Source organism: Lotus japonicus, chromosome 3 (genome assembly GCF_012489685.1).
Source record: "Lotus japonicus ecotype B-129 chromosome 3, LjGifu_v1.2".
Taxonomy (NCBI): domain Eukaryota; kingdom Viridiplantae; phylum Streptophyta; class Magnoliopsida; order Fabales; family Fabaceae; genus Lotus; species Lotus japonicus.
In genome coordinates this window covers 83,917,947-83,941,965 of record NC_080043.1, presented here as the reverse complement: position 1 = coordinate 83,941,965, position 24,019 = coordinate 83,917,947, and the positions used below count along the sequence as shown (strand labels likewise).

The window sequence follows — 24,019 nt, the reverse complement described above, 5'->3', positions numbered from 1 at the left end:
AATCCCTTTCGTGAGTTCTCCATTGTGCATCTCATATCTCATACACTTGTATTTTCCCCGACATGGTGTTGTGTGTGGGAAACAATAAAGCTACTCACCAAACAACACAATTGAGCATGAAAATCTCGGCATCCCTCGCGCCTCGATCTGTTAAGGTGGGGACAATTGTTGTAGACCAGACTCAATAGTCTTAATCCTAACACCATTTTTTTGTTATATTTGCATCATACGCCCCAACTAAAAGCCCTAAATCTAGTTAACCTTTAACTTTTTAGAGTTTAGACATTTTGAAGAATTTTGGCCCAACACAAGTATTTATAAATAAATTGGGGGCTCATCGTCAATAAGTACACTTAAGTGTTGGAGTAGTATCTAACTGGGATCACAGACATGTGGACATAATCATCCACTCATATTTGCCCCAACAACAATTACCCTCGAATGCTCAAAAGATAAGAAAATTTAAACATGCATAAATACTAATGTGAGAAAATGTTCAAACTACATAAAGAAAAAAATGTTATGTAGAAAGAAAATCACTTTGGATTCAAAATAGACCTTTTATATATAATACAAAAGTCTTAGACTTACCAGTGGTTGGTTTAGACTTTAGATGATACATTCATAATTCTCCTTAAGCCAAGTATTGAGTCCGAGTAATGTGAATAGAGAAAATTATTATCGGAAGCATTAGCCTCATTATAATATGGGTCTCCTCAAACGTGATTTTCTTTCATGAAGTATACATATAGTTTTTTTAAAAAAAAATTAAGAAATAAACAACCGAGCAAAATTAGTACACACATTAGTTGCTTTTGTCCATATCTCCCTTTCTTTATAACTACTAGTGACGAGTAATGATATATACACACCTCATTTTTTAAACACTTCATTTCCACCTCTTTTTATTTCTATCTCTCTCATCTTATCATCTATTACATCTCATATTTTCTCTCTCTTACTTTTTCTTTTCTTCCTATCTCTCTCACCATTCCACCTCTCCACCTCAAAAGAGAGGTGTGGATGAAACATTACTCAGAAAGGACCCCATCTTTCATGTTATGTTGTATTGTTATCAACTTAATAACCAGTTTGTCAATGCTATAAGATTCTTCCGATTATATGAGCCTGTTTGGATACACAAGCACTTATCGGACCTTCTCTACTATTAAAAGCAATACATGAGCTCCAATGAGTGTCTTCCCCCATCTCAACTAAGTTTTCCCATTTAACGATGCAGAGTACATGGACTGATGCATATATCAATATTATATTGTAAATCCTAATTGACAACCGTATGCGCTAACACATCGTTATCACTTTGGATAGATAAAAGATCCCCACAACAAAAGTTGATTATACACTAATATTTAAACCAACAACAAAAACACCTACAATTACACACCTTGAACCAAAGCTAAAGTAATGAATTTGAGCATTTTTTCTAAGATCTCAAGTTCAAACCCCAGTGTTACCATTATTCACCCTACTTTAACATTAGTCAATGATGATCACGACCAGAAAACAGTTAAACATTTAAGCTAACAAAACAAACCCTGCAAAAGAGAACATACGCAACAAAGAAAAATTATAATACCCTTGACAATATGTATGTACTGATCCGAGTATTCTCACAATTGCAATTTTCATTAATAGTCTTGCATTGCAGGGTTGATTAAATTGGGCATGTCCCACATGGGAGTACAATATGCAAGAGTTCTTGAACTCCCTAAGCAACCTGATTCATTACTTTGAAGAACTTAATATCAGGTAAGATACCTAATACTAGACCGACAATCTTTACACCTCATCCAATGTTACATTATTTACAAAGCTAAGAGAAGCCTCAGATGATTTTAACTCCTATCAGTTCTACATGAAAATGTCTTGAAATTGTACAGAAGATTAAACCTTCGTGGCAGAATATGCCGCGCTACAAAACTAAACCAAAATCTTTCAAATTACCAAAGAAACAATTCTCTGCACCATTCATTCATTGCAACTCCCCAGTAACTGAAGTCATTGGTTGGATGTTGGTAATGCATGGGGTGTTAACCGTGCCTGGCCACTCACTGCTTCATTTATCCTACTAAATACTACTGTCAGGGGAATACAAGCTATAACAGGTCCTTTCAGCTTCTCTACCACTGGTTTTCTCTGCTCTTCTGACTGCCTGTGACCAGTCAGTGAGGATAGCTTCCGAATCTTTTTATTCAACAGCCCAGATTTCTTGGTCTTGGAAGATTTACGAGATGAAAGACGTGATGAGTTCTTGGAACGTGTTCTTCCGGCTACCACGTTTGGCTTGGCCTCACAGTAGATGTCACCAACTTCTAGGTCACATCCAATACTAATGCCACTCAAAACTTGTTCACAATGACCATCATCCAAGACCTCAACTGTCAAAGGGTGTCCGATAAAGGCTTTGCCACTCAGTTTACTCACAAGAGAAACCAGAGGGACATGTTGTGGCCTGTAGCTGGATTTAACTTCTACCTTAACATCATATAGCGAACCATCGGAACAATGATTTCTTCCAGGAAAATCTGCCATTTGATATCTGGAGTTAACAGTGAAGCGTGAATGGCGATAAGGAAGCGATCTCTGAGGGGTGAGAGGCATATCAGGTAATAGCTTCGCCTCTGCCACTGTACCCCTGATATGCTTTGCCATGTCCCCAAATCCTTCTGATTGGCCTTCAGAAACAGGTTTGCACTTAATTTGAGAAGAACGATTGTGTGAAGCATTAGGTGCACACATGCCATTTGAATCAACTTTCTGACCAGCATTCAGACAGAATCCATCTGAGTTCCCTATTCCTTGTAAATAAGCACTGGATTCTCGGCTTATGTCCATGTATTTTCTTACTTGTTTTCTACTTTTACTAGTATGTCTTGAATTCCTCTTTCCTTTTGACTGCCACTTTGAACTATCTTTGCCTGCACTATGGCCAACTATACTGTCACCAGCAGCTGAAATGGTACAACCATATTCATTCTTGCCCTCATTTCTCAATGACACAGTGTCAGATTGACTAGCATGACAAGATTGCTGACCCGACGCACAAATTTGAGGCTTGCCAGATGAACAAGAAACAAGTATGGGTGACGAACCTGGCAGAAGAAATTACATCAGTGCAAGGTAATTATTACCCAGAGCAGTACTCACCACAACATACACAAAAACACGGTAGTAGTATGGCTAAACTGAAGCAGAGATGAACAAATATCATTGACCTATATTCTACAGCTTCAAAACTGGGCAAAATTATTTAGCATTGATGTTCAAACCTCAGGAAAGGAAAGACTTACACACAAAATTAACACATTTATGCTTACTCCACATCTAGAGCTCAACAAAGCAAATTTAAAACTTGGCTCATTCAATGCTATGAATCATGACGTATGATGCATTTTCCATCTCTCTTTTCTGAATTCATGTTCTGACTAAGGCAGTTCAAACTATTAAACATATTTATTTAACAGAACCGACTAAAGACCTAAATCTAAAATGAAACTAGAAAAGAAAATTAATATATTGAGGGGAATGAAGGAAAAGTAATATTAGCAAGGTAAAAACGGGTGATACTGAACAGCAATGCATTTAAATGACTATTGAAAGCAATGCAAATATAAATCATAGTATACCATACCTGGAGGGTTCTTCTCCTCCCCCAGAACCCCAACAAAAGGCACATCAAATAGTTTGTCTGGAGAACCATTGCCAACTAGCCCTGGTATACCAGAAGTCTCATTCTCCATAACCCTGTCATCGATATGGAAAGCCGAAGCACCATTGCACTGGTCATGAACAATTAATGAAGCCCCATTCTCACAAGCAGCATCAATGCTATCTGAATTGTGATTTGCAGTTGGAGAACCTTTATTTAAATCATTAGAATCTAATCCTGAAATCCTTCCATCAGTTATCCCATTTAGTGGAGAACTGCTTGAACTAGGAAGCTGATCACAATTGACAGGAACTGGTAACATGGCTGTACTCTCTAAAACCTTTGTCAATGGCCGGCGTCGGTTTTTCCTTTTCAAGAATTCATGAACATTTGGCACTTGTGATCTCTTCCTTTTCAGTGTTGAAGAATAACCCTTACCACCATTAACAGAAGTTCCGTTCACCAGGCAGTTCCCTGCGGTTGTTTTGTTGAGTGAGGCACCACCATTCTGAACTATCTCAGTTGTACCAGTGCCCTGGACCTTTCTCTTTGAAACTACGCCAATGCCCAGGTCCTCAAGTCCTCTCATTCGCTTGACTCCTTCAGTACCATCATCTTCAGAATCATTAGGTGTTCTTCTCCTCCTTCCCTGTGTAGATTGCATCTTTAAAGAACCATTATGATTAGGCTCTTCAAAAGATATAGCAGATTGTGATAATTCTAGAGCTGAATTAGAATTGACTTCAGAGTCAGTCAGATCATTGGTCACATCCTCATTGTCATCACCAGAGTCAGATATGATTGGTAATTCTCCAGCTGATCCACCATGTTCACTACCAGGTCTATCTAATCTGGAGCATGAGTTTTCCTTGTCCAGGATAGCACTCTCTAGCTCAAGAGCATGAATAATAGCATATTCCCTTCGAGCATACTTTACTGCCTTCTTGTTTAAACTGGCAGCAGATACTTTTGCCTTCTCAATGCATTTATCATAATCTCCACAACGAAAAGCTTTTATCCGCTTTGATTTTTCAAGATTATACCAATCCCTATATCACAAAGTTCTAACAAAATTAGACCTTACGCAAATATCAACAAACTTTAACAACTCAAACAACAAATTATAGACCATTGATGTACACAAGCTAGAGATATTTTTATTTTTCTTATATGACTACATTTAAATCAAGAAGCCACAGGGAAAAAGGGTAAGTTACAGTTTACAGAATTACAGTTCTGAGAAAAGGAAAACTACAACCAAATCAGTGGCAACAACAACCAAGAATAACCTATGTCCATTCACCTTGTACTGTCTAATACTAAATATTACAAGGTGATTTCTTGACGTATGGCTTGAGTATGAAACCCAAAATTACATCCACTTTCCAAAGTAACAAAATAAAAACAGCTTAATAAGTCTCACTCTCACCAAAAGACCGCACACTAATCTTCTGCTGCAAACAATATCATGAGAAAACAATCATATGAAGGCTCAAGCAAAGCAGTGATTTACAATTTTACATTACAGGTGAGATGATATAAAAAGCTATTGCACATTTCTCCACATCAGTGGCTCATATTCACACCAAACAATTGATCAAACAAAAAAAAAAGTAAACAGTTCCAATCATATTTGTGGAGAAACATAAACTAATTCTACTCACTCCTAATGCTTTCACCTAACAGGAAACTGACATAACTAGTCCCTCTTCCACCTATTATGCCTTGCACAATTTTACATAGAGATACCAATGATACTCATTTTAAGGGTAAAGCTCCATGAGCCTATGGATGCAAGATTCAGAAAAACAAAATAAGGACATCCAATCAATAGAAGATATGGGGATCATGATTAAGATGATGAGTCCTCCCAAGTCTTGCAATTCACTATGAGTAAAAAGTAAAAACAGCACTTCACCAGGACTCTCACTCCACCCTCCCAAAAAAAAACTATCAAGCCAGCATCATATAGCTACAGCACCAAACAGTCAAACACTCACATCAAAAGAGCAACCCCAAAGGTTAAACTTGTGAACTATCAATCAAAGAAGAGCAAAAAAAATGCTTATAAGTGCACACTCATATCCCAAAAAAGTTGAAGAAAAGAAGATATAAAACAGGCACTCACACACTAACATCGTCTCGACCTAACAGCTTGACAGGAGTACCCGATTTCGGAGAAACCAAGCAGTCCTCCGACACTTCATCCAGACTCAGTATCTGACCCGGCCACCATGACCCATTCCGGCGCCGGACCCAAACCAAACCACCCACCGACGCATTGATGTTGGACTCTTCCGAACTACCCATTTCTCAGCAGCTAGAGCAAAAAAACTGGCAACCCAAAAAACTAGAGTAAAAGCAAAAATCAATCCAGACCCACCATTGTAGAGTCACACCCAAGTTCAGAAATGGTCCAGAGTTTTCATTTTTGAGCAAAACAGCAGAACCCCATCAAGACTAAAAGCTGTAATCGTGCATGCAACAAAAGGGGCAGAAGATCTAGGAGAGAAATGGTGGTGAAACTAGTGAAACAAAGGATCTATGTTCGTGTTTGTGGTGTTATAGTGAAGAGTGTTTTTGACTTTTGATGGTGTGGTTTCATCATCAGAGGCTATAGTCATTCGTGTCACACAGAGAGTACGGACACGAAAGAAAGAAAGTGGGAGGGTTTTGTTCCGTGTTTGGATCAAAATGTAACTATTTATATCTTTAGGCTGATACTTCAATAACAAGTAGGGTTTTGTTGTTTCGGGTTAATCCGATGATCCAAACCAAACTAATATAATCGATATAATCGTCTTTGTTTTTTTAAAGGAAAAAATATTCGTGATTGATCTTATAAGATAAGCCTCAATAGAAAAAAAAAAAAAAAAGTCAAAAAAAAATTAACAATGAACGATCCGCTTAACCGCCAGAAAAATCTAAAACACGTGTGCCCTTAATTGAACAATACACATGAAAACCTACAAATGTCAAAACCAACTAGAAAACAAACCCTTGTCATCAAACTTGCCTTCCTTGTATTTTTTTATATGAGTCATTTGAAGATGTTTCACTAAGTTTTGCACTGTTGACTCGTCAAACTTTTCAAAGATTGAAGCTGATTAACTTGCAATGAAATTCACCTAGGATAGCCCTTGTTAAAATACCATAGTGAGATGATGAAACATTAGCTTTGGGTCTTGGAGGAGGAGGAGGGGTTTTGACATTTGCAAGATCATCTTCATGACTCGCCACCATTGCCATCACCATGACTACCATCACCACCACCTCCATTGCCAACAACACCACCACTTTCATTGTCACCACAACCCTCCACCTTCCACCACCACCACCTCTACCATAACCTCCACCACAATTGTTCACCACCACCACTGCCATTGCCACCAACTTTTCCTTCACAACTCTCAATACCATCGCCTCCATCATCACAACCACCCCATCACCGATAACAGCCACCGCCACCGCCAATAGGTAACACCGACCTCCAGCACCAGTGCTACCTGACCCTCCACCATCATGTCGCTTCAACCACTCAGTGTTGTGAGTTTACTAACTATCAAATAACTTTTAAATTAAAAGTGGCTTTTAAGTTATAAAAATACAAATAAGCAACTTTTACTTTTTTTTTCTAAAAGTTCTTATTTTCCACTTTTACTTAAAAGTAACTTTTAAGACAAAAAAAGTCAGACCAAACACTACCTTAACTTTTTACTTAAAAGTCACTTTTTATATTTTATTTGTAAAAAAAATAAGTTTATTTATTTTTTAAGAGCTTAATATCAAGCATGTTTGCCCAAACTTTTCTGAAAGTAAAAAATAAGTTAGACCAGACACTACCAAAGTGTAAAAGATTTTTGCACTACTAATCAATTTTTTTTTAGTATGGAGGGCTAAGCCCAAACTGGTAATAAATTTTCATTGATAAGAGAATATTTTTTATTTTATTTAATTAATTGATATAACACATCTGTATTTTTTATATTAAATTGCTCTCGCAACTTCAACTCGGACTAGTGTTTTTTACCTGTGCGTTGCACATCAATTTAGTTTATTGTGTAGATATATTTGTATAATAGTTGTACAACAGAGAATAAGTTCAAGAATATATGTGAATAGACCAACTTAAAAATGTGAAATAGAAAACGTTGTTTAGCCCACCAATGTCATATTAAGGTAAACTAATTACAGACAGGAAGGTCATTGCTGTGAGACCCAAGTTTTTAAGCTTAGAATAAACCGAATAAAATTCATATTCACGATTAGTTTTGATGTATCGTGAAGGAAAACCTGAACAAGTTTATTGAATGGAAATAATTTATGAAAGAGAAAGTTCAGGAAAAGGCTAAGGATTGTATCAAAGTCGATAAAAGTTATAGCACGATTAGTATTCGCTTAAACCTAGGGCAAGAGTGCTAATAAATAGCTAATTTGCACTTAAAGACACGATGGAAATTAATTCCAAAAATCTTCAGAGAAATGTTAGAAATTCTCTTAATTCTTCCATAACAAGCGTTCCGATACGAAACCCTGGAATGTACGAAGGTCAAATTCCAATACTCTGAAGTTTGCCGAAACTAAATCACTGATAGTTCAAGAAACCTAAAATCAACCGACGATGAAGACTTTTTCTATTCGGAGCTTCAAACGAAGATTCCACACGCAAACGCCCATTTCTCTTGATATTTCCAATCTTTCTTCAGAACGAAGTTTTCTCATCTGACATCAACTGCAAAAAGTAACTTTTCGGGTAAAATCGATTTACACCGACTTTGGATCGTTTGATTTAATTCCAAGAAACCTGTTTTGAGTTCTGGAATTCTGTCGCCAGAACCTATCTTAGAATTCACAGAGGAATACGTAGGAAAAATCGGAATCGCGAAATTTTCATTTTTCCGCATTTTCCAAAACCTATAAATAGCAAGAAAATGAAAAGATTTCACAACATTTACCCATTCAAACCCCAAACCCGCGAGCACCCAAGGAGGAGGAGGAGGAAGTGATTTTCGCCGTTTCTTGCCCGATTGCTTCACCGTTCGTTGCTATTCGAAGACATCGAGGTATAGACACTATCTCTCACTTCTGATCGTCAATTCCGTCGCTTTTCTCTATGTCTTTCTGTGCTCAAAGTTTTGAGCTTTTTGTAAAACTGTCCAAATAACTTGATTTTAGCGTCTAAACATATTCCCTACGTACCCAAGAGTACTTCTAGCGGATTACATTTTGCCGAATGTCGCCGAATTCCAATTCTGCTTGAAAAACCCATTTTGGGACAAAGTTTAATCCTTTAAGCTGAAAACTCTCGACTTAGCTTAGCGCTAGTAGGATTAATTGTCATAAACGTCGTTGGTGACGTCCCCATCCAATTTTTTTTTCGAAATTTCAATTTTGAAATTCTGAGCTAAAAATAATGACCAAAATACCCCTGCGACAGTTCTCGATCCGAAAATTTTTCCGAGCTTTGATTCGTCTTAGTTACGACTAATGATAACCTAGGAACCAAGTTTGATCGAAGAAAAATTGGCGCACACAATTATGATGTGTGGCCGAGAGCTCCTCCTTAGGGGGAGGAAAATTTTGTTTTTCGAAAACTTGTCTTAACGCGTTAGATTATCGTTCTTCGGAGTTTATAATGCTTCGTATAACCCTAGTACTTATTGTTTGCCGAGTTTCTGACTCATTGTGACTGAATTCTATGATTTTACTCTAAGGTTCATTTGAGGAACTTTGTGGAGTCGAGGAGGAAGGTTGTGAAGGAAGCTTTGAGGAACACCCTGGAAGACCTACAGGTGAGGGCTACTCACTGAATACTAGATAATGATTTAGGTGTCGACGAATTCGACTTGATTTACTGTTTATGCACTTGATTGTGTTTGACTGGGAAAAATGTTTTCTGAGGCTACGACTGACAATTGATAATCATTTATCGCTTGAATTGTTTTTGGGATTGATTCACATGCTATGTGCTAAATGGTTAATCTAGGATGTGTTGATATTGATTCACATGCTATGTGCTAAATGGTTAATCTAGGATGTGTTGATATTGATTCACATGCTATGTGCTGAATGGTTATTCTATGATGTGATGATATATGTGCCATGACTGTTGGATTGTGTTACTCTGATTATGAAATCACATATATATATATATATATATATATATATATCTGTTGTACGTCAGAGAGGATAAACGGGCAATTATGCCAGAACCTATCATGAAGTTTTGGGAAAGTTTGACGGGACGAACAGAGGTTCGGGCCTTTGTTATTGTTTTAATGGATCGAGACCTTCTCTGGGAATTACTTGGGATTATGGGATCTTTTAAACTCATAAGATTAGAGATAAAACTAAATGGAAACTATTTTACAATGAATAATGATCACAATCTCAAATAAGAGCTTAGGACTTGAATATTAGCTTTGGAAAATGAGAAGTGTCGCCGAGTCCAAGTTTTGGGGAAAACTAATAAGTTTCTGAGTATGTTGATACTCTTTGCTCGATGAGCAGTTTTGTTGTTTGGCTATCTAAAGGATAAGCCGGGAAAATTGATAAGTTTCTGAGTACGTTGATGCTCTTTTGCTCGATGAGCAGTTTTGTTGTTTGGCTATCTAAAAGATAAGCCGGGAGACGAATAGTTTCCAAGTACATTGGTACTCTTTGCTCGCTGAGCAGTTTTTGACCATCGGATGAAGATGAGTCGGATGATTCGAGAAATCATCATGAGTTACTTTTGATAATTAATTGTCTTTTGCCGCAAAATCGACATTTACCTTAGGATATTCTTTTTAGAGACAATAAGTTAGCTAGAACACGTGACGACGTGACGAGTGAGGTCGGAGACGTTATTTGGCTAATCACTTGCATTTGTGCACTCATTTTGAGGTTAATACACGGTGGGATGCCGGACCTCGGTGGATTCTAAAATGGTCATAAGACCCGGATTTCCACATAAGAACAGTGCGGTGTTCTTGGTTGCAGACGGAAATGGCAGACCTGCGGGTTCACTACTGATCTGACTACATTTTGTTTGGTATAAGAGACGCCCGAGCGGAAATGGTCCCATCGTGGCTGGTGTTAGGGCTGACTCGATGGTGCCCATCCTTTCGAATTGCATCTTGTTCCTTAGCATTGCATTCATGCACCATTCATGCTGATTTAGTTGTCGAGGGTATTTGATACTTGTTAATCTTACTTGATATATGTTATTTGCCAGCAAATGTTATTTATTTCCTTTGGTAAAATATAAAAGTTATACTGCTGTCATCTACATATAAGCCTATGTGGCTACTACTTAAACTTTGCCTATTGGATGTACTATTATGTAATTCTTTGAGTTGACCCTTGCGCGTGCTACCTGTGTATGGGGGGGCTATGTATGCCCTTATTGTCAGATGTCGATGGCGGACTGGTTCGAGATGGTCGTCCCTTCGGGGGGGGACTAGGTTCGAGATGTTGGATCAGGACACCCCGGGCTCATGGGTGGTCGACCCCGCCGGCCACCGAGCTATTTATTCGGGGCGAATAATGGAGGATCGCGTCGACAGGATGGGAAACTTGACGCATGAAGTTTTGAGACGCTACACTGTCAGCTTCAACCTACCACCGGGTGTGCACTGTGGACCTGGAGTTGTAGTACCACCACCACCGTCGCCTGAGGACGACGAGGACCCCTCAGAGGAGGTGCCTGTGGGAGGGACTTCATCAGACTCGAGCTCACCCACCGTTGTGGCTGCTGTTGACTTGGGATCGGGTGCTGGACCCGCAGGACCAGCTGTGAAGACCGATGCAGTCATAGACCTAGTCGTCTTGGATTCAGATTCAGACGACGACCTTGGTGATGCATAGCTGGGAGTACTGTGGTGTGCTCCTCTAGTCAGGATTAGGGTAGGAGTAGCGTCGTGGCTCTGATCTTCAGTTTCTCATTTTGGGGCAGGGTAGGTCCCCGACCTTTAGCTTTTTGTGTGGTTCTCTTTACGGGAGTCATAGAGAGTTGGTCGGACTAGGAGGTCTTTGGGCTGTTTTTGGGCTGACCTACTTTCGTTTTGAGGACTGTATTTCGAATACTTGACCTTATATTTTGTTTGTACATATTTTCCGAGAGGCACTACTTTCCCGTCACTGGAGGTTACTCGTGACGCGGCAGGCTGTTTACAGTGGGGGTTGTATATATATCTGTATATTAGTCTTGTTTATCTTTCGTCGATGAGTCTTTATTTCGACAAGTCTTTTATTTACTTAAAACAAATATCTCAAAAAAAAAATTCACGATTTTTCCGCTTTGTTTTCTTTTTTGTTACTAAAGTGACGCCACCGAAATCGGGGTGTTAGTGTTACAATTGCCGCTTTGAATTGATTAATAATTTTTTGATCAGCACAAAAATATCATTAATAAAGTATATAGATGTGGTAAAGAACATAAATTTTATGAAAGTATACGGTTCATAGGAATCGAACTCTCAAAATATCCTTAAAATGCATCTATCATTTTCTTTTTAAAATTGAGGGATGAAAAATCAAAGGTGGTTAATTTAATTTTGTAGGAAAAAAAACACCACTATCTTCTAACTTAAGTTTCAAGCTTTGTTACTGTTCACACGTGCCATTTTTTTTTGTTACCAAGCAGGGTTGCTTTTGGGCCGTTTTGTTTCATGGGCTGTGTTGGGGGAAGTTATTTGCCTTTGGAAGTAGGGTTAGCTGCTAGCAGCTCTCTCTCCCAACTTGCATCTTACCCTGATTACCATCTCATTCGTCCCTCCTACTTCACCGAGACTCTGCTGTACCTATTGCTCTAGCTCACTCTACACTGATGTAGGAGGTTTGACGTCCCACCGGCCAGCTGTTGCCGTGTTGTTGCATCGAAGGCCGATCCCTAAGGAGGTGATCTACCGTCTATCCTCCTGCAGTTGTTCCTATAATCAATGGTACTTTCCACCTTCAACCAGCTTGCGTGTGTAGCAATCCGTAGGTACCTTCAAGCCACCAAAACCAGCTGGAAATTCTTCTTTACAGGTTGTTTGCCTACCCCCTATCTCCTCCATTTTCCTTTACAACTTTGTTCTGTTCTGATCTGAGTTGATTTGATGTACCCATATTTTTGCTTATAAATTGATCCCTTATCTCCCCTGTCTCAAAGGTTCGAACTTTCAGATCCCTCTACCCAGAGTCCGTTTGTTTGGGGTCGGTAAGAGAGAAACATTGGTGTCAAGTTCCGGTGGAGATGCGGTTCAAGGTTTCTGCGAGGGCTTCGGCTGGCGTTGATTTTGAGTTTGTTGGGTAAAAGAATCCAATTTCTGCATTTCCTTTCTTATTCCTAATTGTCAATTTCGTATCTGTAGAAGCTGCCTTGCTCTCTTCATTTTCAAGTCATTTTCTTAACCAATCATTATCTCATTATCAAGAAGATTAACTAGCATAATCATGTTGCTGTATTTTTACTTACACATTAGCACCTTTGACTGCAGTATCCCTTATCTATTACGGCTTACAACACTATCTATCATTGGCTGGCTCACTTGTATTGATCTCATTAGTCATGGTACCGGTCATGGGTGGAACTGATGTAAGCATATACTGTTATAGTGTTATGTACTGTTTACTCTTAAGAAAAATTAGTTTTTCATATTTGAATCTACATTTACACTAACCACTCATGGCAGACGAATACTGCTAATGTAATTCCTACAATGCTGTTTCTTTCTGGCATCACAACCATACTGCACTCCTACTTTGGTACCCGACTGCCTTTAGTTCAAGGGGGCTCATTTGTGTATTTGGAACCAGCATTAGTTATTATAAATGCTCAAGAATATTGTAATCTTACATAACATGTAAGTTCATTACTTTATTATAACACACAAAATCTTAATTCATCAGATACATCACTCTCAGGATCTTTTTAGGCGTATAAAATAACGTTGGGAATCTATATCCGTAAACTATCTGCATTTTGAAATACAATTATGTCAAAAACCAATGTCAGTAGTTGAAAACGTCCATTAGCTGTTTACAGATCTCTGCTTTGACATTTTTTGCAACCAAATGTGGATTTTATGTTCTCTGAACACATTACCTTGGCTCTTATTCTGTTAGGTTGGATGTATTCTCAGTTTCCAGATTAAATCCTTCTACTTTTAATCTAATAATAGGTTTGTGATGGTGATTTTGACCAAGCATGTGTATCTTTTATTGGGAATATACAGTTTTTGTTGCTAGAGGGGGAATGAAGACCCTCAGACCTGCTTGGCAGCGTGTGTATATGACCAGAGCTTCTACATAAAGAGATGCTCTTAAAAGTTTTATAGAAGGGTACCAAGAGGGTGTTCAGCAAGTAATGAAGAAAGAAGATTCCAAAACTCAAGGACATGTCAGTATACCGAAAAGAGTCAACTTGAACTTGCTTGTAGGAGGCAGTGTCATACCTTCCATTTAGACTCAAGCATGCAACTTCGCAAAAATTATTGTCAATCCCCTCGAATTAAAGGGTGTTAATGTACATTTCACTGAACAGATATAGTCGAATATTCCAAAATGGTGTACTTGGGCTACTAAGCATCTAATGGTAGTACTGAATTTTGTTTGTGCAATTCGCTTTTTACTTAGTTTTAAATCTTGTGTGCTTATCAGTGATATCAGTGGTATGTTTGTTCAGCAAATGGTAGCATTAGCACATGTTGATGACATGATTCTTTAATAAATATAGCAAAGTGCATATAATATATTTGGATTCACCCCTAAAGGTGCATAATTCCCTATATTTCATTGATGAAAGTTCATAATTATATGTTTCTCTTAGAGATACATAAATGCACCTGCACATAGATGATCAGGTGAGCTTTGTATATGATTGTTTCTAGATCAGGCTGTATTGGCTAATGCTAATTACTGTAGGTTGTGTTATCATTTCTTATAGCCAGAATTATTTTGGCATTATACAAGATTTTATGGCTACGAGTGGGCTGAATTATCAGCCTAAGACTGTTAGGTAGCCCTTTACCATGGGATTCCATCTTTTGCTTTGGAAACATGTATATGGCAGACAAATTAGGTCTTGAGATGCCAGGTTGAATCTTCTAACTTTTAAGGGAATGTGTGCAATGTGTGAATTTATTTCTAATCCATGATATAGATGTTCTTGAACTGTTTATTGTATGGTGCTTAGTTCTTCTTCATTTAGCTCACAAAGGCATGATCCATGAGAGATGATGGCATGAGCAATGGTCTATTGTTGAGATGTGAGAATCTGTGGTTTTATGTTGCTGAGATGAAAAATTTAATTATCTATTTGGTCAGCATATGTGTGCCAACCACTTAGACCAAATATGTATTGCAGACATTGAGGATGTTATCAAAGGGTCTGATTCCACATACAGCTCAGCAGATATATTAGTTTTATTAGAGAAGTTGCAAGAGAACAATAGAGTGATGACAGTTGGTGGAATGGTGCATATGATATCAGGTTGATCAGTGCACAATCTCTTGAATGGAGATTCATGCAGGGAACAAAAATTGTTGCCAAGAAGTATGCAGTTTACATTGGTGGGAGACTTAGAGAAGGATTTTCAATGTTCAGAATTTAGACCTATTTACTTGCTGTCTGGGAGCTTTCTGCTAATACTGCAAACAAGGAGATAGATAATCTATGTGATTGTGTTGGACATAGTCATTACTGAGTTTTTGGGGGCCCTCTTTGAAAGTTCTTTAGTTCTGTCCATAATTTGACTCCACCTAGCTATATCTTGATGTATTTAGTGCTGCAAACCTTCAGTATTTAATACGTTTTGGGGCAGATTTATTGAGCAGGCGTTTGGTAGGATATTATTTATAAGTTTTTGAGAAATTTTAGTTTTTTTTGGTACATTAGTTTAGAAATATTAGATTGTTGCTATGAATTTCTTATATAAGATATTTCCTGGAAAATGGTCTACTGAAAATGAGCAAAGTGTAATAATTAATAACCTTATATCATCTTTTTTACTTCATTGGGTCTAGAATGGTGTATCGTTAAAGATCTTTTGATTTATTTGATAGTTATAAGCCTAATATTACTGAGGTGGTTTTCTATTTAAAGTTTTTATTTCATTTTTCTATGAATTGACTTGAGTGTTTAAATAGAGCCCAAGCAGCAAGACAACAAAAGATGACTTCCACCAAGTTGGCCAATTAATAAAGAATGTCTTAGTAATTTTTAAAAAGCGTAAAAGACCATGAAAAGAGACCTGAATTCAAGTCTTACACAACAATTGCTTAGTACAATAACAAGACTCTTTATTTACAAGACTCTTTATTTATTAGTTAATTTTTCTCTCTAATAGGAAGTCTAACCTTATTAAAACTTGCATTAATTTTTCTTCATCATCTATGAAAAGTAATAATAATTTGAAGATTTATTTTCGTGTCTTTTATTAGCTCATATATGTTACTTCAATTCTTTGCAATAAATTATAAATTACTCCCTTCAGTCCTTTTTATAAGAAACGCATTGAAATTTTTTTTTGGTCTTTTTTATAAGAAACACTCTTATAAAATTAAGTCAAATAATTCATTCCAATGCAAAGAGACTTATTCCCCTTGCAAAAATTTAGAGGAAAATTGCAAGCACTCAATAGGTATTGTCAACATTTATGGTAACTACCATGATTGTTCTTGTGAAAAGGAATAGACATCATTAGAATTAAGTATAGTAGTTTATTTTATAAAAAATATTAGTTTCCTTAGTTTGTGTAATTTTGTCAAAGTTTTTCTTATAAAAAGGACGAGGGGAGTATTAAATTGGGCGTGCTGCTTAGTCAGTTGATCCTATAAAATTCAATGAGTTATTAAACCATATTAAATTACGTATTAAGGATATGTGCATCGCATTTATAATCTATATATGTGTAAAGAAGGGGGGAGATAACAAGTGCAGCAAACACACACTCACGTATGCTTTTTTTTTTTTTTTAAATTATCATAAATATCTCTGCCATAATAATGAGGCGGATTTTTTAGTTTTAAATTGAGTTTTAGATTGGTATCAAATCGACTACACTTTTTTTCATTTTTTATAAGGAAAAAATCTAGCATACTTGATATCACAATGGGACAATAGTTTCTCCTGCTCTATTTGTGGCACACCCACATATCATCAGTGAATATATGTATTACTTTACGTTTGAATGTTCAGATTTATTGAAACCACAATTTTGACCTGTTTATTTCCAATGTAAGTAAATTCATATGTATAAGCTGCAAAAAGCAAAAATAAGAGATTAGACTCATGTACTCAATGTCTTAAGATTTCCAGTAAGATGTAATGTCATACTTCACTCTTGTGGTATGTCGCTTGTCCCGAATTCACGTTTCCACTATTCGCCAAAATGCTCTTGTATTGCGTACCCATTTTTTTTCATTAGTTATTCATTGGAATTTTTTTATAGTAGCATACAATAAAACGTGATTATAAATAACAACAAAAATTATTAGATTTTGTATTACCTACATTCCAATGAATATAATGAGGTTTTGCGACATTCTTTTTTCGTCAATGAACGAACTATTAAGTCGTGTATATCAAAATAATCATGTTCGAAATGAAAACCTTGTACCCCACGTGCAACGCACGGGTATAATCCTAGTTTAAGCCAATTGCTCTATTTTGCAGTAAAAGGAACATTGGTTAAAAAATGGGTACGAAATCAATTAAGCAGTGAAGGGTGTTGCAGACAGTGATTAGGTTTTCTACGACCTCCACTCTCAGCCACTGCTACTGGTGATGCTGTGCTGAAACTTCACCCTCTCCTCGCAAGCAAACCAGTGTTCCTATCAATTTTCCCAGCCATGACGGGTACTCACAATTTTCAATCTTCCATTTCCCCTTCTACTCTGCGTGTTTTTGTATCCAATTTGATCGATTTTTTCACTCATGTTTCGCATTTTGCTCTTGAACACTGCTCAATTGTTCGTTATTATTATTGATTTTCCGATGATGATGTTTGAGAAGAAAAAAAATTGGATTTTGTAATTGATCATGTTTAGACACTGCAAATTTCCCAATACCATTAAAACAACATCCTTAAGTTATGTCTTTTTCTTTGTCTGTGTTCCTCAGACTACGCGCAAGAACAAGAAATGGAGATTGAAGCATTAGAAGCTATACTTATGGATGAGTTCAAAGGTTTCCTTTTGCCATTATTATATATATATACATGTGTGTGTTTATATGTCATATCAGGTTGACATGTGAGGTGGGGGAAGTTAATCTTGATGGTGAAGCTATACATAAATGGTCAAACATTAATTATTTTCGCGAGAGCATGCTCTAACCTGATATGCTGCTTCCTATGTATGTGCATGTGCGTGTGCCGATTTACTTGTCATTTGGTTAAAAGGGTTTGGTTTTCTGTTTGACATTTCATTGTAGAAATACACTCTGGTGAAAGTGGTCTAAGTACTTCCAATCGGTGCTTTCAAATAAAGATAGCACAGGTAAATGTTTCTCCTTCGTTTGCTGCAATTTCTCGTGTTACAAGTGTGTATGTCAGTCTTATACTTATTTAAAAGAATTTTGTTAAGGAAGAACACCAGAAACATGATGGAGTTGTTCTATCCGTGTAGCCGACATCACCTAATGGGAAAATGTTTTTGTTGTTGCTCAAGCCTGTGACATGGATAATCATGACTGTTGCTCTTATTTAGTTTCTTTTTTTCTTTCTTTCTTTTCTATGGAAACAATTTGGGTTTGAGTTATATTATTGCAAGGGGTATCTTTTGATTAATAGGCAAAATAAGAGCAGAACATTTTCCTGTTGTATGTGGTGTTTGAAATGCATGGGAATTATTTGGAGTTACATTAATATTTTCTTTTGTAAAAAGCAAATAGTTGTGCACAGTTTGTTGGAGTTTCAGCCTTAGTATATTCAGAAGTTGGGGTTATTTTCACCACTTCTCCCCTTTCCTTTGATTGGTGCAATGTATTTAGGCAACTGTAAGACATTTTCCTCATAAAAAATCTGACCACCCTATCTGTATGTTATACATCTGTACAGGATGAGGATGGAGATATGCCAATCAGCTATCCAGGTTTCTTTCTCCTTGATAGATTACTTTCCTTTTCATCTTGGTTTTCAGTTTTATTGAACATGTACTTTAGTTTTTTTAACATCTTGTCATTTTTCTTCCTAAGATATGGCTTTATTTTTGGAGCTTGTTTCTTAGTTTCTTCTTCATATAATCTTCTGATGTGTAATACAAAAGATGTGGCTCATAATTTTTGTTGCAGCTCAACTGGGTTTGATCTTCGCACACACAGAAAGATATCCTGATGAACCTCCACTTTTAAATGTTACGAGGTCAATATTTCTGTTATATTATCTATCATTTTTTATTGCTCGGCTCTCCAGTTAATGTTTAGTGCGGAATATACGTTTTCGTTTCATTTATTAGTTATTAAACTAATATTAAGGCGCTTTTGCTATATTTCATCTATACTACAGTTTACAAGGAATACCTCCTGAAGATTTAAGGGCTGTGAAAGAAAAACTTCAACAAGAGGTAGTGTTTTACCTTGCAGTTTTGCTGTTTATTGTTTGAGCTGAAATGGTCTTAGTTCTATTCTGGCATGGTTGTTATCCAGATTGAATGACTTCTTAATAGCCTTCTGAATTTATTGTTTCGAGTTGTTATGTTAGCATTTTCATGCTGCTTAATGGCTGATGGTCATGGAACTTAAGATTTGTTGCGGATACATGTCAGGTTATGGAAATTTTGATGCAAAACTTGTGTTCCGCAGGCATCTGAAAATCTTGGTATGGCTATGATCTACACACTCGTTACCTCAGCTAAAGAGTGGTTGGATGAGCGGTTTTGTCAAGACTCTGGTGATGTGAGTGCTGAAGCAGAAGAGGCAGCCAAAGAGGATGTAAGACTGTCTATTTTATGAAATTTCTTTTGAACTTTTTGTTTGTTAGATGCTTTCTGAATTTCAAGTATGAAGTAGTAGTTTTACATGCATATGTACGTACATACATACCTGTGTGAGTGTATTTATTTATGAGCATTTAATTATGAAGAATAGAAGTGACATGGATTGAACTCAACTTAGTCATATAAGCTCCTATAACTTACGAGATAGGATCTGGAGAGTGAGAGCCCTTTTTTATTTTTCCTGTTTTCCCCATGGAGGACCTCATATTTCCCCAATTCGTGGTAATTTTTCCTTTTCATCTGAATAAATCTGTTCTTTTATAAAAGAGATTGCAACTTTTGTCAGACTTAATAGGAGAAAGGGCTGTGTGTAGTTGTACAATTTCCAAGACCAGAACTATAGTAGCACAACACTATATACAGTGAATATGAACAAATGCAGAATAAATGAGACTGGTACTATTTCAACATCTATTATTTAAAAAGGGCAATTTGGTACTATAAAGCTCCCACTATGGCGGGATCCAACAAAGAGTTGAACCCATTATGACTTATGAGGTCTGTTTTAGCCACCCTTACCTTGCATTTCGAAGAGCTTGATTCCCCTACTAGAATCCATGATCTTCTTCTAGTCACACGACGGCTACTCTAATGCTGGACCATGCCTCCCCTGCAATATCTGCAATTTATTTAAACCAAATTAAAAACACAATCTTCCAAATATGTGATAAAATATGAAGATCATTGAAGTGATATTGTCCCTAAAACTTAAGAATTTTCATGTTAAATATATTTTTAATTATTTATGTTAATATATTCTTCTTGAATCGTATCCTGTACTTTTGAAATTTTGCTCTGTTCTGGTATTCTTGTCGTGGGGTGCTGTTGTTCAATTAATCAATTTTATATTGTTCATTAGTTAACGAGTAGTACTAGCAGGACCACTGATACTGCATGTTACAGAATCTCTATAATATGTGGACCTTGGCTGTATCTAGATTTTATACTTCGATCAATCAAAGTAATTATTTTAGCTCAGATATTTACACCTTTACCGGAAAGTTGCCCAGTAGAGAATATTCATAAAATGTGGCTATTCAGTGCTTGTGTTTGGAAGTAACAAGTTTGGCTGTGTTGGAGAAAAAATATGGTTATACATCTTTGGCATCGTGTAGTCAACCAAGCATTGTTAATAAGAGCACTGACATGATAGAAACCCAATTACTCTTATTATAATGTTTTTACTATGAAGGATTAAACTATCTGAAGTTGTTATTCTCTATAATATATAGGCTTAAATGACAATTTTGTGATTGTTATTCCTACATGGTATTATTTTTTTTATTTGTGGTATAATTCTGACAAGTTTTCCCTGTAGAGTGCACATGGTATCATTTCTAGAGTTACCTTTTGTTCTGCCTGAGTAATTTTTATCTTCCAACATTCTTAGATAGTTGTACCCCATGGGGAACCAGTTACTGTTGAAACATTTTTGGCATGGAGGGAGAGGTTTGAAGCTGAGCTAGCACTTGAACGAGCCAAGTAAGCCCCTTATAGTGCTCTTATTCTATGACAGATATTTCTGAATCTTTCTCTTGACAAATTTAATATACAAATCTTCTTCATATGTGACACCTGGTTATCAGTGGGGTAAGGGTCTTAAAGAAAAGAGGGAAGAGAGGGTGGGGGTTCTAAATTCGTAAGGTAGGATTATAACATTTAACAGAATTGTAGAGTCAGATATTTTAAATAACTTCCTCTCCAAATTCTTGTTATTTTTAACAAGTAATTATGAAGGTTGTTACGGTGGGGGTTCTAAATTTGTAAGGTAAAGATTATAACAAATAACAGAATTGTAGAGTCAGATATTTTAAACAACTTCCTCTCCAAATTCTTGTTTTTTAACAAGTAACTGTGAAGGTTGATAGCCTGAAGCAACAACTATCCTCTTGAATGTCAAACCGATTTGTCCTCATTGCAGGTTAATGCCAGAGTCCGCGCTTGCAGTTTCCAAGGAAAAGAAACTATCTGGCAGACAGTGGTTTGAAAGTGGAAGAGCGGTACTTTGCTGTCCTTATTATAGTATTCCTACATTGATGGCTTAAATTAATATTTTCTGGGTTGCAATTTCTAAAGTTCAAGCATATAATTTTCTATTTGTCACCAAAATAAATATTGGATTATTTTTATATTTGATTAAAAAAGTTCCTTGGTGCCTCCAAAATATGACATTAAAATTTGAGATAGTTTTAGAGAGGACCTGTGGGCTATAAAAAATTCCACAAATAACCCGGTAACCACTAATTCATTTCATATCAAGATTAACCACACTGGTGGTAGTGCTTCTGGCTATTTAATGGTTAGGATCTATCTCCCTCAAAACACTTCATTTCTTAATTAACCACACTCTTAGGGACTGTTTGGTTCAACTGAGGGGAGGGGAGGGGAGGGGAGGGATTTTAATGGAGGGGAGGGAAGGGGAGGGGAGTGATTTTAATTCATATCATGTTTGGTTCATAGGAGGGGAGAGGAGGGAAAATTACTTTTTTTTTTGGTTGGGGGAGATATTTTACAATTAAATTATTTTTATACCCTTTTATACACAAAATATTTATATATTTGCACAAACATCTCTAGTTTAGAGCCTTTTTTTTTTGACAAAACAGACATAAGAACTAGATTAAAAAGAAGAAAAGGTTTATTTCGTGAATTTTACAATCCAGTTATTTTCTAGAAAGGTTAAACCAAACTTTGGGATACTTGTACCCAAAAAAAAATAACTGATACAAATTCAAGAAGAAAGTGAAACAATATACAATCATTGTTCCACGCCTATTCATCTTTCCAGATTTCGATCAAATTTGGACAATTGTAGCGCATACTGCAACAACGGGAAGAAATAGATCTTGAGAAACCCAGAAAGAAGGTGACGGTTTTGCAAGGGGAGAGAAACGCAAGTCTGGATGAAGAGAGGTTTTTAGATAGATTTGGAATATTAATAATGTGTAGGGAGATTTTTGTCCAGAAAATAATTTCCCCTCAAATCCCCCCACTTTTGGAGGGGAGACAAAATTGGGTTATGAGGGGTTTTATCTCCCTCCATTCCCCTCCCCTCCCCTCCAAAAAACTGAACCAAACATAATAAATTTTAAAAAACCCCTCCCCTCCCCTCCCCTCCCCTACAATACCCTCCAACCAAACATTATGTTAATTACAGGGTCCTGTTTATTAAATATCACTACTAGTCCCTTTCAATAATTCTCCTTAAAATTTATGAGCATATGAATGATACTAGTTCACAGAAAAGGCTTGTTATTATTTTGAATAAATAATGTGATTTTTGTTTCTTCACAGAAAGGAACAGCTCCTCTCGCTGAGGAATCTGCTGAGGAGGATGAGGATGACATTGACATTGACTTCGATGATGAAGATTTTGAAGGTCTCTCACTCTCTCTATCTCTATCCATGATTGATACGTTGTTTCTTAAAAATAAATACTTATCTTGTTTAGTAAGTTCATTTATAATGGTAAATATACCTTTTTTCTGTGCATGGCAGATGATGAAGATGATATGCTTGAGCATTATCTGGCTGAAAAATCTGATTCATCCACACATTCTTCCAAGAGAGCTAGTTAAACTGCATATGCAATATTATCAGGCAGTGTTTTACAGATTGCCTTGCTGGCTTTGAGGGAGTTTCCATCCTTCTAGGACAGAGGAGGATTTTGTTTTATGATATTATCAATGGAAGATAGTATCTACGGGAGTGTTTGATGTGTGACATTGTCTTTCACTTGAGCACCGGATGAAAAGAAACAATTTTTATTTGTAATCGTCGATCATGAATTGGATGAAAGCAATAGCCAATGGATAAACAACTATTTAACTGAATTTAAAGTAGGAGATATTCTTTTTTATAGAATGAATAACTCAATACATTGTGTTTAAAAAATCAATATACAACTGGTGTTTAAGGGTATGGCATGTAGCATTTTGTTTTAGGAAACTCGGTCAATATGTTTTGTTTCTTAAGAAACATAGCACAGCATAGCAACTTTGTGAGAGATAAATAATAGAAAGTTGTAACTTTGAGACGGCAAAAGATATACTGATCAGGGTTGAGAGCCAACATTTGAAAGAGTAAGAAGAATAAGCCTTAGTTCTTTGCACACTTGATGAAGAGACAGATACGACTACAAAAGGTATAAATATCTCTGAAGATGGGGATATAATTTTCAAAAACAAATGATTTGGTGATTCAATGTGGAAAAATCGCTACTAAAAGAGACCTGAGAAGGAAATAGGGAAACCATTGGAGAGAAAGTTCAAAACCGAAGGGAAACAATTATTCAAAGTGTTTCAATGGACACGAGTATAAGCTTGAAAATGAAACTTAAAAAGAAGCAAAATACGAGTTGTTGGATGACATGAACATTCCTACAAA

The 24,019-nt window shown here is 36.6% G+C and overlaps 2 protein-coding genes and 1 long non-coding RNA gene across 5 annotated transcripts; 2 read left to right on the top strand and 1 right to left on the bottom strand.

Annotated features, from left to right (window-relative positions):
- Positions 1–1,628: 1,628 nt before the first annotated feature.
- LOC130746604 (uncharacterized protein At1g51745) lies at positions 1,629–6,361 on the bottom strand. Its single transcript, XM_057599284.1, has 3 exons — positions 5,799–6,361; positions 3,653–4,719; positions 1,629–3,113 (listed from the first exon to the last, which is right to left on the bottom strand). Exons 1-3 carry the CDS (start codon positions 5,978–5,980, stop codon positions 2,020–2,022), a joined length of 2,343 nt encoding a protein of 780 aa, XP_057455267.1. The 5' UTR covers positions 5,981–6,361; the 3' UTR covers positions 1,629–2,019.
- Positions 6,362–12,346: 5,985 nt separating this feature from the next.
- Positions 12,347–14,256, top strand: LOC130746603 (uncharacterized). 3 transcript variants are annotated; one of them, XR_009022165.1, is made up of 5 exons: positions 12,347–12,682; positions 12,807–12,946; positions 13,135–13,232; positions 13,330–13,500; positions 13,819–14,256. It is a non-coding gene; the product is annotated as an uncharacterized LOC130746603 (long non-coding RNA). The 3 variants fall into 3 exon arrangements; XR_009022164.1 differs by having other exon boundaries at positions 12,349–12,682; positions 13,873–14,256; XR_009022163.1 differs by lacking the exon at positions 13,330–13,500 and having other exon boundaries at positions 12,351–12,682; positions 13,873–14,256.
- A 3,057-nt stretch (positions 14,257–17,313) lies between these two features.
- On the top strand, positions 17,314–23,554 carry LOC130746602 (uncharacterized). Its single transcript, XM_057599283.1, has 11 exons — positions 17,314–17,495; positions 17,760–17,825; positions 18,072–18,136; positions 18,697–18,730; positions 18,930–18,999; positions 19,144–19,201; positions 19,440–19,568; positions 21,024–21,115; positions 21,555–21,633; positions 22,928–23,012; positions 23,132–23,554. The coding sequence occupies exons 1-11, from the start codon at positions 17,489–17,491 to the stop codon at positions 23,209–23,211; spliced, it is 765 nt and encodes a 254-aa protein (XP_057455266.1). The 5' UTR covers positions 17,314–17,488; the 3' UTR covers positions 23,212–23,554.
- The last annotated feature ends 465 nt before the right edge of the window (positions 23,555–24,019 follow it).